Genomic DNA, 15,973 nt, shown 5'->3' on the forward strand with positions numbered 1-15,973 from the left:
AAAATTGTACGTTTATATCTATTTCATAATTTTTAATTGTCATTAAAGAAAAAAAATGAGATACTATTTAGTATTTAACATGATTTGAATATATTACTTATTTTATATATTATTTTTTTAAAATAATATATGAACTCGATTAAGGTTGATCAAAATTGTATGACTCACATTTATGAATTAGGTTGGTTTAAACTTTTAAAACATAAAGGAAGTACATTTTTTAATAATGTCAAGTATTATACTATGAATTCATAAGATATCAATTAAAATGATCACTTTTAATTGGGCTCATGAGTTGTCTAAAAAATAAATAAAATTATAAATTAAAATATTTACAATTATAAAATTATATTAAGATAACTAACTATAAATATTAGCTCAAGATGTTATTTGAAATATATTTTTATTTTATAATAAAAATAATAATATCATTGATCAAACTCTACTTATCTCAATAACGAAATCAATAAGAATGATGTTTATAAGTTGAGTTCCGTCGAGCTCTCAAAAATTTAGATATAACTAAATATCGATAGATCATGTTAATCTTGATAGAGTGACGTAGTTTTAAAAATAATCGATTAACATAGCTCGTTCATTAATAAAAATGGTATTAATAAATCGAGTTAGGTCGAACTCTTAAAAAACCAAGTATAACTAAATATCGATAGGCCATGTCAGTCACGATAGTGTGACGTTGTTCAAAAAAATAATCGATTAACACGATTTATTTGACACATCTAATTCATGCATGTGGACACCATACATAGGCATACGATTATGTAATAAATTATGGTAAGTTTGGTCTGGAAACGCAAATGGAGGAGCACAATCGCGAAACCATCGTCTTCGTTGTTGCGTTCAGGTATTCGTCTCGCCTCTACTGTATTCTATGCTTTCTATTGTATTATACTATTCTTGTTGAATTCTCCGTTTGTTGTTCTTTCTCTGATGGCTTCTGGCCTTCCTTGCATCTATGAATTGCTTTTGATTGTTTATTTAGGTTTATGATTAGTATAATATATGTGAATATATTACTTCGTGTTCAAGTGTTCTGCGCTGAGAGCACAGAAACCCTAGCAGCGGTGATTGGTTGGTATTTTACTTCTTATTTTAGTTTTTGTGTTCTCTTTACGGTTTTAGGCTTCGAAATTCCGGGAAGGATTGAAGAAGAATTGGGAAGAGAAGATCTAGCCAATCATGGAAATTCAAACGACAAAAACCCTAGCCGAGACTGATGCTTCACTCTCACGCGGACCAACTCCACCTGCCAATCGGTCGGGTTCTGGGTCCGAGTCAGTTGTCGGGGCCCCGGGAAATGGGTCTAGGGTTTCTGGCGGTGGCAACGGGGGTTTGAACAACGGTGACAACTGCGTTGGTGGCGACACTGAAGGTGCAGATAGAGGTAGGATTGTTGAGGCTGAATCTCAGGATGTTGATTTGGGCCGGATTGGAATTTTGCTGGTTGTGGACGTTCCCGTCCCTAGGAACGGTGTTGAAGCGAGTGGGAAAAATTCTGGGCATGGAGGTGATGAAGGTTCTATGGCTGGAAATGGTGGAGACAAAGATGAGAAGCAAATGGAACTTCCAGATTTTGTGTCCGAGGGGGGCGGAACCGGAGCGGAAGCCAGTGGACATCATGCGAAACCTAATGGGAATGAGAATTCTGATGGCGAGGGGAGTGAGGATGACGGTGACGAAGAACATGAGTACTCTGTTGGGGACTTCGTGTGGGGAAAAATTAGGAGTCACCCTTGGTGGCCCGGGCAAATTTATGATCTTCAAATGCGTCTGAGTATGCAAGAAAGTATGATAGCAGGGAGCGGCTGCTTGTTGCATACTTTGGGGATGGCTCATTCTCATGGTGCTCCCCTTCTCAGTTGAAACATTTTACGGAGAATTTTGAGAAAATGTCTAAGCAAAGTAGTTCTAAGAACTTTCTGAATGCTGTATGCGAGGCACTGGATGAGATAGGTAGGCTGGTGGAGTCAACATTGACTTGTTCTTGCATTTCAGAGGACACCAGGATTCAGCTTGCTAGACCGTCGTCGATAAATGCTGGAATCAAGCAAGGTGTCCTTGTGCCTGACTGTGATTTAGATAGATGTTCAATTATTCAGTATGGACCAGCAGAAGTAATTGCAACTTTGAAGTGTATTGCAAAGGTAAGTTATACTCCCAGTATGCTTGAGCTTACCGTGTTGAGAAGTTGGATGTCAGCATTTTATCGTGCTAAAGGGTGCCACATGCTGGCTTTGTATCATGAACCCCTGGATATTGAAGGTCTCGAAGACAAGAGTAGGAATGGGGCGACTAATGTAACTGATATTTGTGCTCCAGTTGAACTTCCAATGCAAGGTCCATCTGAAGAAGAGTGGGTTTCTTCTCCGGAACACCATGAGTTTGACCAAGCTGATCAATCAGTGTTGCAGAAGTGCCCACAAATATCAAAGAATAAGCTCTACCATAGAAGGAAGAGGAAAAGTGTGGCTCAACTTATGAAAGAAGATAAGAAAGGGGACTACCACTACTGATGCAACTAGCCCTGGCAGACTGGTATCAACATCTGAGAAGAGAGAAAGGAAGGGTGGTAAAGAAGCTGTAAGTGAGGGTAGCAGTGATTTCACTTCTCCATCAGAGAGGAAGAGAGGGAGGAGGAATATGACTGAGATTTTAAGTTCTCCTAATTTTGTAGGGAACAGAGAATCACATACTAAAGATGGTGGTAATGAGGGTGAAGAAGAAATTGGGAAGTTCGAGAATGGTGATGGCAATCCCAAAGAAGAATCTGAGTGTGTGTCTACACCAAGGGAAAGGAAGAAGAGCAAATACTTATCACCTCCCTTCACTACTCTGAAGTCACCTTCCTTTAGTCTGAAGTGGAGGGCGAGAAACTCAAGCTGTAAGCAGGACTCAGAGGCAGAATATACAAAAATTGCTGAGGTTGCTGAAGTGGGTGAGAGGGCGACCAAGGCTGCCAGTGGGCTTATTGGATCTTCTCCCCCTGTGAAGTGTGATGATGAAACTTTTAAGACAAAAGTCTCCAAGGTAGCTGATACAGCAGTTGACGCATCTGTTAACCCAATTTCTGAGTCACCTAAAGGAGATCAGAAAAGGATTACTTCCTCAAGTTCTCAGTCACCCAACAAAGATCGGAAAAAGATTACCAAGTCAAATCCTCAGTCTCCCAAAGAAGATAAGAAGCTGATGATTGACTCGGTGGAAATAAGTGCATCTATAAAAGAAGTAGTTTCTGAAGTAAGATCTGCAGCCCTTGATCCTCTATGTTTGAGGGAGAAATTTTCCATTGATATGATTGCGGGATTCACTACTGCATTTAGAAGTGCAATCTATTTGAACGGCTCCAACTACAAAATGTACCAAAACCATCGACGAGGTAGAAAGCGTAAGTCATTGAACTCCAGGCTTGAGTTACTGGAAGGCAACCTGAACCAGACTGACACTGTCTCACCTGAATATGTATCCCAGCAGACAAGTAATGAGAACGATGAACAGGAAAAATCAGTTGAACCAAGGATTGATCAGTCTGCTGTAGCTTCAGTCATTAAGGTGAATGACAAGGGCATTGGCGGAGTAGCTTATGCACCTGTGAGCCTTCTTGTGACATTTCCCCCTGGGTTCTCTTTGCCGTCAAAGAGTGACCTCATCTCAGTATTTAGCAAATTTGGGCCTGTGAACGAGATGCAAACAGATGTATTACCCAGTTCTTCCAGTGCTAGGGTTGTCTTTGTGAAGGGCCCTGATGCTGAAGCAGCATTTAAAAAATCTACGAAGAGGAGCCCCTTTGGACCTGCTAAAGTCAATTTCCGGCTCAAGTATCCCTCGGCTGCTCCAGGGTGGGTGAAGGCATTCTAGCTGCTTCACAGCATTCTGCTGTTGATGAAGCGTCTGGCCTCGTGTTCATAAAGCAAAAACTTGAGATGATGGCATCAATGCTGGAAACGTCTAATGCCAAAACGTTCCCTGAGATGAAGTCCAACTTAGAGGTTGAGATGAAAGGCCTCTTGGAAAAGGTAAACTCAATGGCCAATGCCTCATCTTGAATTGGGGTAGTGGCAGATGAGTGGGGCCAGTTTGTGGCCATCTAAGCTTCAGCCTGCGACTCTTTTACATAGGAATAGATGTTCGTGTTGCTTCGTAGTTAAATTTCCGACATAAGAGGTAAATTTGATATAGATCGGTTGCGTCTGTGTTAGCAAACTTGTTCTGCTTTTATCATCTCATAGTGAACATTATCTTCTTCTACTTCTCCCCTCTCGCTCCAGATGAATGGGTAACTTCTGAACATTTATCTTAGTTTCTTCTGGTATTTAATGTTTTAAGCGGCCATGTCTTGTTCTAAATGCCTGCTCTGCAATTGCTGGTCATCGTCAAGATGGGAATCCTGTTGCTTGGGTCACACACACACACACACATATGTATCCAGTGTCATTTTCTCTAGTTCAGTCCCATATTCTTAACTGCAATGTCTCCCAGCACCTTTGTGTGTAGGGCGTCTAGTAAACGGAGCTTGCTTTCTTGTAGCACTACAAGCCTGAGACTATAATATGAAGGTTGCTCTTATATGATTGAAAGATCATGATTTGAATTAGGAAAATATTAAAAACACATGATATAAACATGCGGTAGACTTGGGACGCCCTTGTTTAATTTTGCAAGCAACAAATATAGCATGCTATATATAAATACCAAGCATACATGGGATGGGGTTCCTTGCAATTTGCGGATCAATCCTTCTCTATTTCAATTGGAATGATGATGATTAGGCTTACCGGGCAAGCTACACGACGAACCTAATTGATTTTAAAATCAAATTCTATAACAGAGTAAATCCAATGTCTCTCTACATGACGAGTTTTACACACTGGTTCAGAAAACAATGGGATCAAGCAAAGCGATCGAGCCAACTTCACAGGGGAACGACTACTAATACATACTTCTTCATCTACAAGCATCAATTACACCAATTGTTTTCGAGTTTACCCGCAGTATATGGTATATCAATGAACATATTCCACCAGTATAATCAATCATCAACTGGATCCTGAGGTGCCTCATCAGCCTTGCGTTTAATTGTGATGACGGGGCATTCGGCATGCTTTGCACAGAATTCACTCACAGTGCCAACAAAGACCCTGCACGCCAGAGTTAGGGGTGTCAATTCCCTCTAATTCAGCTTTGATAATTAATGAGCAGTAATCTATTTTGCTTCTGGCACCATTGGGAGAAGGTGGCAAATAAAAAGATTTGAGAGAGAGAGAGAGAGAGAGAGAGAATATCATCTCTCTTCCCATGTATACAACATAAGAAGCAAGACATTCAAGAATGGAAAGGACGCATCAAATGGTTCAAAGAAATGACCAAGAAAGCTTACTTCTGGAAAGGTCCTAGACCCCTGCTCCCCACAACCAGCAAATCTGGTTGGACTCGCCTGACCTCATGGCAGATTACTTCCTTGGGATCACCTTTCTTGATCCATGCTTCACAAGGAACCTAGAAGCTTTCAGAGTAAGGGTCAAGAACAAAAATGTCTAATGTGAAGTTCAGAACAAAGTACTGATTAAAGCGGTAAAAGACAAATGGAAAGCTTTTACATTTGTGTATGTGTGCATGAGAATGAGAATGTCTAACTGACAGAATGTGAAAAGCGGGGACGCAAGTCTTAAAAAGTAAATATCAAGTACCCCAAGCTCATGACATTTATTGACAAAGAACTCCAGCAGGTGAAGTCCTCTTATTCTGTCCCTGTGCATCATGCTCTTAAAATCATCAGGTGATGCATACATGCTATCCACGTCATCAAAACCTAGCCAAAATATTTTTCATTAGGCTAAAAGAACATGTCAACAGAACACCAAGAGCTGGTAGTTCCCTACTAATTTAGGCAAACTGAAGCCCGATTCAAATCTAAGAACAAGAAAATATGCAATTACTTATTATGTAGAGGTATGGAATTTATGATAGTAGAGAAAAGTACCAAAATTTATGTTCTTTTTCATTGTAAGTTGATCAAATCCACCAAAATCTGATAAAAACATGTCCTAATTTTTTATGATGAGGTATACAATTGAAGAAAGTGGAGAAAGATATCAAAATTTCTGTTTTCTTCATAGTAATGTGAATCAAGTCACAACCAAAATCTGGAAAAAAAAAAAATCCTAATTTTCAATCAAATATTTCTCCTACAGACGCCTATCTGATAAGTTGGATCTCATTGATTCTGCTGTAAATTATCACCGCCCCTGGTCATCTTTCCAAGGGCCTCCAGTCAATATCCAAATCAGGCTCACAGTCACAAACACATGAAAAATCTGCACTGTCAAATCCTTGATCCGACTGGGATAACTCTCCTCTATTTAAAAGAGAATTAGGTGTGAATTGAAGTAGGGGGAAGGAAAATTTTAGAGGATTGAGAGGGAAAGACAACAAGGGAGAGAAAGAGAGAGGGAGAATTAGAGAGGGAGAGTTGAGAGAATAGACAATTTCCAATTGTATTCAATGCCTCAAATGAACTTAGGGGCGAGCTTTTATATTCAGCCCCCCGCGGGAAGTTGACGCCAGCAAAACGGTTACCACTTCCTACATTCAAATTTAAATGTCAACTCTCCACTTACTACAGCCATCTATTGTTTATTACAGTAGTCTCCACTTAGGTACACGACAATTCCCCCCTCCTTAAGCTAATTCTTGTCCCCAAGAATGCTGAGGCCACACTGAGAAACTGCTGGAGGAACTCTGGCAGATACTCCCAAAGTGTTATTGTCAGGTGTAGTGAGGACCACTGCACCAGTACTTGGGTGAGTGGAGCTCCCAGCTGGAAGATCACCCTTTTGTCTAGGATGGCTACAGGGGTGGCTGCTGGCTCTTCTTCTCTGAGTTGGGGTGGAAGGGCTTGACTGATCGCCTAGTTTCCCACTGACTTCTTGAGAAGGAACACGGGTGAATATGTGTCCCCTCAGGTAGTTGCAACCTGTAAGCTACCTATCCCACCCTAGAGATGATGGGGTAAGGGCCGTAGAATCTTGGGCTCAGTTTAGTGACCTGTTGCTTTGAGAGGGACCTCAAATGGGGTTGACTGAGCTTGAGGTATACTTCTTCCCCTTCCTCAAACACCCTCTCTCTCTTTTTATTTGTCAACTGCTTCACCTGGTTTTGGACCTTAGCCAACTCCATTTTCAAGGTCTGCAAAATGTTCTGCCTATGCTGTAAATTGGCATCCACTGCAGCTACAGTAATTGGTTCACCAATGGATGACAGCATGTTAGGCCTGTACCCATACAAAGCTTCAAATGACATCACATTAATGGAGCGGTGGTGGCTGGAATTATACCACCACTGTGCCATGGACAATCATTTGTGCCACCCCTTAGGCTGCATGAAACAAAAACACTTTAGATAGGTTTTAAGGCACTCATTCACTCTCTTCGATTGGCCATTCGTTTCCGGGAGGTAGGCAGTCGACATGTGGAGCTTAAAGCCTAGGGATTTCAATAGCTCTTGCCAAAACAGGCTAGTGAACACTTTGTCCCTATCAAACACAATGGATTGAGGAATTTCATGTAGCTTCACTGCATTGTCCAAAAAGAGCCTGGCTACCTCCTGTGCCGTGAATGGGTGTGATAAACCAATCCACTACCACTAGGATACAATATTTTCCCTCTAACTTGGGTAAACCCTCTATAAAATCCATAGTTATGTTGGCCCAAGCCTGATCTGGTACACCGAGGGGTTGGAGCAGCCCAGGCCTTGTGACTGACTCATGCTTGCATCTCTTGCATGTGTCACATTTCAATACAAACTCCATTACTAATTTCTTTAGGCTTGGCCAATAAAATGTTAGGACACTGATAATCGAATGAACTACAAGCTGGAAATTGAAAAGAAATGAAAAGAAAGTGGATTTTCGAGAGGTCCACGCTCTCCCTCTATACTCTCCAGAAAATTCCCCCCATTCTACTCTATTTGCTTTTCTATTTAAAGGAATCTATTGTCCTCACATGCCTCCCCCTCTTTACTCTTCCCATTCTACCCCTTAATTGAATTTGTTGGCTGCACATGCACCACTTGCCTTCTCCTATTTCAATATCTCTATTCTGCCCTTATTTCTTAGGTTTTTGGTAGGGGAATGTTATGGGCTGCCTATCATAAAACACCTGTTTCACCTTCTGGTATGTGTTTTGAATACCCAATTGTCCCCCCAAGGGAGAATCATGCATGATCTGGAGAATTCTATCCTTCAGAACCTCCCAATCCCCTATCACCAATCGTCCCCAATATCTAATCAGCCCATTGCACATGGTATATCCTTGCCTGCTACTGTTGTCAATGCTTAGTCGCTCCATTATCTCCCTTGTCCACTTCCCTTTGTCATAACTTGTTGCCACCTCCTGGTACCCATATGGTACCAATGCTGTGATAGTTGCATTAATTCCCTCCTCCTGACACCATGATAAAGCATCTACAACAACGTTTTCTTTTCCTTTCTTATACTAAATCACAAAATTCAACCCCATCAGTTTGGCCACACCTTTCCTTTGCAAGTTAGTGTGCAATTTTTGTTGTCCAAGGAACTTCAGACTCTCATGGTTGGTCTTGATGGTGAATTGCCCCACCTCCGGGTAGTGTCTCCATTTGTCCATTGCCATAAGGGCTAGCTCCTTGTCATACGTGCTAAGCCCTTGTCTTGGAGCCAAGGCCTGACTCATGAAGGCGGTCAGCCATCTTGAGATATAACAACTCCCACTCCAGTTCCACTAGCATCTACCTCCAAGGTAAATGGCTTGTTAACATCAGGAATCCCCAACATAGGAACTTCACTCATGGCCTACTTTAGAAGCCCAAATGCAGCCTTTGCCCTTTCGTTCCACCTAAAGGTGTCCTCCTTTAATAAATCAGTCAAGGGCTTGCTTATCACCCCATAATTCTTCACAAAATGCTTGTAATAGCCAATTAATCCCAAGAATCCTCTCAAGGACTTGACATTCCCCGAGGCCAAGCTATCTGCTATCATAGCTGAAATCTTCTTGGGGTCAGTGCTAACTCTAGCACTAGAAATCACATGCCTCAAATACTCCACCTCTATCTAAGCAAAAGCACATTTGGACTTTTTGATGCATAACTAATTGGATCTAAGGACTTGGAGTGCAGTCCTAAGGTGTTCTAGGTGCTGAGAAAAGGTGGAGTTGTAGATCAATATATCATCAAAGAACACTAGCACAAAATTAAGGGGTATGGCTCAAAGATGTGGTTCATTAGGGCTTGAAAGGTTGCTGGTGCATTGGTTCATCCGAAAAGCATTACTGTAAATTCGTAGTGCCTTGGTGAGTTTTAAAAACGGTCTTAGGGATGTCAGTGGGGTTCATCCGGATTTGGTGATATCTGGACCTTAGGTCAAGTTTAGCAAATATTGAGGCATGGCTTAGTTCATCTAATAGGTCTTCAATAATGGGGATAGGGAATTTATCTTTAATTGTGATGTTGTTAAGCTAGCGGTAGTCAATACAGAAACACCAAGTTCCATCCTTCTTTTTTTCCAAAAGGACAAGGGAGGCAAATGAGTTTCTGCTGGGACGGATTATAGATTGGTCTAGCATTTCTTTTACCAACCTTTCAATCTCGATTTTGAGTTTTAGGGGGTACCTATAAGTTCTTATATTAACTAGTTATGCATTAAGTTGTAAGGGAATGGAGTGATCAAATGGCCTTTTAGGAGGGAGGACCCTAGGTTCTACAAATAAGTCCTGAAATTCAATGAGTAGTGCATCTAGGGAAGTTAGTTCATGTACCTGCCACTGCGGTGTGATTTGGTGGGTGGCTGCCATCAAGCACTGCCCCTCCTGTTCCCCTGGTTCCTCCATCTCCTCCCTTGCCTCAATGGAGAATAATTAAGCCACTTGGGAGAGTTTACACTTCAGCAACTTTTGCAACCTTTTCCCTCTAAACAACTTGCAGGCCTCGGTTTCCACATTCCCTTTGAGGGTGACTCTCCTTCCCTCATTTTCTAGCATGACTTCCATCTTATTGAAGCTGAGAGGACTTACCCCTTTCATCCAGTCAACTCCTAAAACGATCTGGCATCCCCCAAGTTTCAGCAACCTTAAATCAGCTTCAAACGTTTCCCCTTGCATCACCTAGCAGAATCCAAGGCAAGCTGACTTGCTCAACACTTTGCTTCTATTAGCCACCGTCACTAATAGGGGTTGTGTGCTTGATAACTCACAATACATCCTTCTAGCCATACCTTCGTCAATGAAGGTGTGGGTACTCCCACTGTCAATCAACACCATGAGAGTACCCTCTTGCACCTTCTCTTCAACCTTGATAATCTTACTGTTGGCCACTCCCTTTATGGCATGGAGTGAAATGGTGCCATTATCTTCCTCTTCCCACTCATTCCCCATAGCCTCAGGTCTCTTCTCTTGCATCTCCCTCTATTTCACCCCCTTCCAGCAAGAGTAGTTGTCTCTTGCATTGGTGTTTGGGATAATACTTATCCCCACACTTGTAGCATAGTCGTGTTGGTCTCTGTTGCTCCAACGATCTTCCTCCTTGCTACCCCATAGGAGCAAGGGGTGGCAGTGCTTGGAACTTGGGTCCTGCCCCTGCCCTATATGTCTCCTTCCCTTGCATTCTCCCTTGAGGTGGAGACAAGCCATAATTTCCCCCTTTGCCCTGATTCATCTGCTTTCTCATCAAGGCTTCTACAATCAATTCTTGGAGTAGGGCATTCTCTAACACTTCCTGCACCATCCTTGGCCTCATCATCTTCACCATGGGCCTGAGAACATCACTCAGCCCACTAATAAAGCTGGACATGAAGTACTCTTCGGTCCTGTAAAGGTTCCAAGCAATCATAAGAGGCTTCAATTCTTCGAACTTGAGTTGGTACTCCTGCACTAATCCACTCTGTTTAATCTTGTTAAATTCCTCCACCATGTCCATGGTTCTCTTCTCACCAAACCTCTCGCACAGTCCCTTAACAAAATCGTCTCAATTGTACTCACCCCTCACCGTTGACCACCCTTGGAACCATACATTCCCAACATCATTCAAATAGGCCACTGCAAAATTCACCCTTTGTTCATGCATCACCTAAACCCACTTCTCGCAACTTCGAACCCACTAGCAAGGTTTTGATTCATCAAACACAGGCAACTGCAATTTTGGAACCAAAATATTGGAGTGGTTTGAATTTGCCTGGACTTTCGGCCTCCTCTCCACTCCATTCTCTCCAACTGCTGCTAGATCAACCTCCACTTCTGACAACCCGGCCACCCTCTAGCTAGTGCCAATCGTCGGCAATATCGGATCCGTTCTCTCTCATGGGGGAAAATCAGGGGACATCCTCACTTGAGCCTAGCTCAAGAACATGAGCATAAATTGTTGCATCTGATCACGCAACATATTGCTCTCTTCTCTCATTTCCTCTTGGATCTGGTTGCTTATATCCTCGCGCAAATGATTTGAGGCCTTTTCTAGCTTTTTGTCAACCAGCATTCCAATCACAATCCTCCATAGATCCAACCCGTGATTGCATATCCATCATTGTGGTTGTCACCTGTTGTGGCTGCAATTCGAACTGCTTCATGCAAGTCTTGTCCACCATTGCACTGAATTCGTCGAAATGTTTGGTCCAAGAATGGTGCTCTAATACCAATTTGTCAAATCCTTGATCCGACTAGGATAACTCTCCTTTATTTAGAAGAGAATTGAAGCAGGGAGAAGGGAAATTAGAGAATTGAGAGGGAAAGTTGAGAGAAAAGGAAATTTCAAATTGTATTCAATGCCTCAAATGAACTTAGGGGCGAGCTTTTATACTCAGTCCCCGCGGGAACTTGGCGCCAGCAAAACGGTTGTCACTTCCCGCATTCAAATTTAAATGTCCACTCTCCACTTATTATAGCCATCTATTGTTTATTACAGTAGTCCCCCCCTTAGGTACACGACATGCACTTCCCCCCTCCATTCCTCTCCATTCTTCAATGAAGATGTACATCAAACATGATAATATAATACAACAAGGGTGCCAAAGCCGCCTTCTAATCTGGGGATTCCTTCTATTGTAACTAATTCTATTTTATGTAAACATGTATGAGGGTTAATATCAAATTCTTCTCTATAGTTTCTCATTTCGGTAGTAGGATCCAAGACTTTCGGAGAGGAGATGAAATCTACCAGTGCAATCCCAGATAAACAGGTAGAGTCTTCTATAAGATCCTTTTCTTTTCCATGACTGATTTTACAGAAACAGCATGATGAATGAACACCGTGAGCCTCTTCTATCTCAAAATACAAAAAGAAAAATCATCACTGCAAACCATATGCCATTTCAATCAAACTTTGTCCAAAGGAGAATGACTCTTTAACTTTTATGACCCAAAAGTGTACATTAAATGTTCATGCAAAACTGTACCCAAGGGATGAAGCATCAAATCAGAAGTCATAAACCAAGAAACAGTCATCAGAGAGCTCAATTCTTGAATGTCCATGAGACCTGAACAAATCTTACAGTTTAAAAGAATTCCTAACCAACGACTTTTAAGGTATCCACTGATGCATTCCACAAAACGGATAGAACTACTGGGAATATTTGGCTTCACATAAAGAAATGCCAAATATTCAATAAGCCACATATAAACTCCAACAAGTTACCAGCAAAATTTATTTGGCTACCATCTCAACAATTCAACGTGACCAGATTTGGGAAGGCCCTCAACAATCTGGAAGTAAACCTTGTCTAGTTGAATTCACCTGTAGCTTAGCTCCTAGAAGACAAGGCTGCAATTATACTGTTTCTGAATCTCTTCTCTCCCACCGGAAATTGATATTTAAGGGAAAATATATCCCCCTTTTCTACATATGCATATGGTGCAAGTACGTTTCAGAGGCAAAATGCTAAAAAGGAAAAGATTGCTTGCCCTTACAGTGAAGAAACTTGTCCAATCCTAGTTAAGTTTGACATTATCAGAGTCTTCTGATAATTAATATGCCAAATCCCAGCAAAATATTTTACCATGGACCAAGTAGCATGTGTTTGTTTAGATAACTTTGAAGATACTTGAGTAAACAAGTAACATGACATTAGTTTGAGTCTGTGAGCAGAACTACTTTGTTTCAATTGAGTGCCCTTAACTCCTTAGCCCCACACCTTCAATAGCTTAATTTCTGACGTCATGTGTGATTGCTTTCATAGATATGAGATGTTGAATATATTTCCCCAAGGGTCATGCGTTGACCTCCACATTTAGAAAAACAAGAAGGTAAATACTATAACCTGTTAGCATAACTGGTGTACGCATAGAATAACCGTGTCACTTTTTCTATAGACAAACAGGAAAATCTCCTGAGTTTCCCCAAATCTGTCCCTGATTTATTATATTTATTCATTATATTAATGTTTTGTAATTTAGTTGCGTCTTCAACCGCATTTTATTACGAAGAAGAAGAACGTGGAGGGAGGCAGGGAGTTTGCATGATCAGGTTTATCCTGATTGGGCAAATTCACACAAATTAAGACTAACGCAGAGATGACCAGGCATAGATTAGTGGCCAAAAGAATCCAAACATTTTCTCACAGAATACGAAGTCTTCAGTAGATCGCCAAATTACCATCAAATCGAAAGCTAATCCATCAATTTGCAGTTAGAAGCCAGGGCAAACAATATTTTGAACAGGAAACAAACAACAAAAAATCATTTCCTTAGAAAGACATAGGTATCAAATCAGATCGAATCAACAAACCCTAACCAAACGATTAAAAGAGCCGTATACAATCACGCACACCACCGTACGAGTGGGAGAACATATATGCGAGCTCACAACAAATATATACATATACAAACGCATATTCAGAGAGAGAGAGAGAGAGAGGGGGGGGAAACCGTCTTCGTCGGGGACTTGGACATGAAGGAAGAGGAGCTTGAAACCAGAGGGATTGTTGCGAACGATCTTCTTGAGAGTCCAGTCGAATGCTCCTCTGCTGCTGATGGAAGCGTGTGGATAGCCCTTGATGGTCGACTCGTTCACCCCCAGCATTATCCGAGTCGGCTCCGACTGCGCTCCACCCTCCATTGCCATCTCTCTCTCTCTCTCTCTAATCAAATCGAAAATGCTGAGAATAATCTGGAGGAGTCCGGTCTCTCCGACTGGCACACATAAAGGAGTCGGTTTGGCGTACGTAGACGCATCGCGCCCCCCACACTGCACGTGTGCTGTCCACAATTGCTACAGTATGCCAGACAGTTTCAGCGCTGCCCTGCTTTAACGGGACGCGTCACGCGTCGGCGTGGGCCTCGTGGCCATTGATTTTTGTCCATTCCAAATTACCAAACTTGCCTTTCAAATTGTCGATTATTTTCTTATGTTTCGTAACCGTTACTTCACACTTGCACGTATTAAATGAGCTTGGGCTGTGCCGACGGGTGCTGAGTGGCCCAGATTAGACTTGTGGGCCGACTACTTGGGCCATGGTATTAAATTTTTCTAACATTTAAAAATATATTTTTTGAATTAGAATAAAAATATTATATTAAATAATTTAGTTGTCCAACATGTCAAACTCTAATTGTATCCAATTTTATGTTAAAACTTATATATATCCCTTATATATAAAAAGATACAGAGTTGATCTGTTACCTACGTCCGACGTAAATTAGAAAAGAGTGGTGTGTGGATCTCACCATCTTCTATGGGCCCATGCCCTCTCTCTCAAATTATTTGCGTTGGGCAATTATTATGTTTCACAACGTAAACAACATAATAATTTTGTAAGAAGATAATTTTTACTCTTTACAAAAATTATTTGAAGAATAAACTTGTGTAATCATATATTTATCGGTCAAAATGAATAATAATCAAATTTTGACCATATTATATGATATAGAAAAATCATATTTTTTTCTTTTACATGCAATTTATTTTTCTTCGAGGAGACTTTAGTACAAGAGAAAATTTTAGATTTTTGTAAATGTTAAGTTGAGAATTTACGTTCTCATGTTTGATATAATTTATTCTAAAAAAAAAATTAAAAAAATAGTATTCTCAATATTTATTTTTAATCAACTTTTTCACAAAACAAATTTCATGGGGTTGAGAATCTTAGGCTGTGTTCTCTTTACTTTTTAATTTTTAATTTTGAGTTTTGAATTCATTTTCAGTTTTTTGTTTTGATAGTTTGTTTTTAGAAAATTAAAGACGTGTTCTCTTTGTCATTTTAAAAAACTATTTTTAAAAATAGAAAATTAGAAAAACGTTCTCTTTGAAATTTTGAAAATATTTTTTTAATGATATTTTATTCAATAAATTTGATTATTAAGTAAATTATAAATATTTAATGTTAATATATTATTAAAAATATATATACATTTTAAAGTTAATAAATTTTGTAACCTTTTTTCCCATTACAATAATAAAATATGAATAAATAAATATGTTTTGAGTTTTAAGTTTATTTTGGATGAAAATATTCAAAATAACTTTTTGTTGTTTTTAGTTTTCTTTACAATTTTTTTTTTGTTTTTAAAAATGCACTTTTAAAAACAGTAAAGAGAACGTGTTTTCATTATTTTATAAAATTAAAAACTAAAAATGACTTGAAAATAGTAATGAGAACGCAACCTTAGATTTTCATAGACTAGGAAAAATTTTTAACAAATAAAAAAATTTAAAACACTCATTACCCTCTTATACAAATATATATATTATGTATATATATATACATACATACATATATATAATGCATAAAAAATGATATTTTTTCACTTTTTAAAGAGATTGTAAGTCCCAATATTTTATATATTAGACTAAATTTATAATTTTTAAACAAAAAATTAAATAAGGATAATTTTGAAAAAATAGTATGGATTTCTATAAATATTATATTTAAATCAAATATAAAAATATAATATTATCAAGAAAAAAATATCCAATATTTATAAGAACGTTTAAACATATA

At 39.8% G+C, this 15,973-nt stretch overlaps 2 protein-coding genes across 2 annotated transcripts; one reads left to right on the plus strand and one right to left on the minus strand.

Annotated features, from left to right (window-relative positions):
* Positions 1-708: 708 nt before the first annotated feature.
* On the plus strand, positions 709-4,317 carry LOC127803492 (PWWP domain-containing protein 3). The gene is given in 4 exon segments (XM_052339743.1): positions 709-865; positions 1,144-1,777; positions 1,780-2,540; positions 2,542-4,317. Coding segments are annotated over 3 exon segments (2,673 nt in total). The 5' UTR covers positions 709-865; positions 1,144-1,200; the 3' UTR covers positions 3,877-4,317.
* Positions 4,318-4,818: 501 nt separating this feature from the next.
* LOC127803491 (universal stress protein A-like protein) lies at positions 4,819-14,232 on the minus strand. The gene is made up of 4 exons (XM_052339742.1): positions 13,902-14,232; positions 5,706-5,827; positions 5,396-5,514; positions 4,819-5,156 (listed from the first exon to the last, which is right to left on the minus strand). The coding sequence occupies exons 1-4, from the start codon at positions 14,095-14,097 to the stop codon at positions 5,048-5,050; spliced, it is 546 nt and encodes a 181-aa protein (XP_052195702.1). The 5' UTR covers positions 14,098-14,232; the 3' UTR covers positions 4,819-5,047.
* Positions 14,233-15,973: the final 1,741 nt, after the last annotated feature.

The sequence above is a fragment of the Diospyros lotus genome, chromosome 6 (assembly GCF_014633365.1).
Source record: "Diospyros lotus cultivar Yz01 chromosome 6, ASM1463336v1, whole genome shotgun sequence".
In the NCBI taxonomy this organism is placed as follows: domain Eukaryota; kingdom Viridiplantae; phylum Streptophyta; class Magnoliopsida; order Ericales; family Ebenaceae; genus Diospyros; species Diospyros lotus.

What these genes read in the sequence shown, in the direction of transcription:
- LOC127803491 (XM_052339742.1), bottom strand. Translation starts at nt 14,097, where the DNA reads ATGGCAATGGAGGGTGGAGCGCAGTCGGAGCCGACTCGGATAATGCTG. An exon ending in CCAAGTCCCCGACGAAGACG is followed by an intron (nt 5,828 to 13,901) that starts GTTTCCCCCCCC and finishes TATTTTGGCTAG; the next exon opens with GTTTTGATGACGTGGATAGC. An exon ending in GGTCTAGGACCTTTCCAGAA is followed by an intron (nt 5,157 to 5,395) that starts GTAAGCTTTCTT and finishes TCTGGCGTGCAG; the next exon opens with GGTCTTTGTTGGCACTGTGA.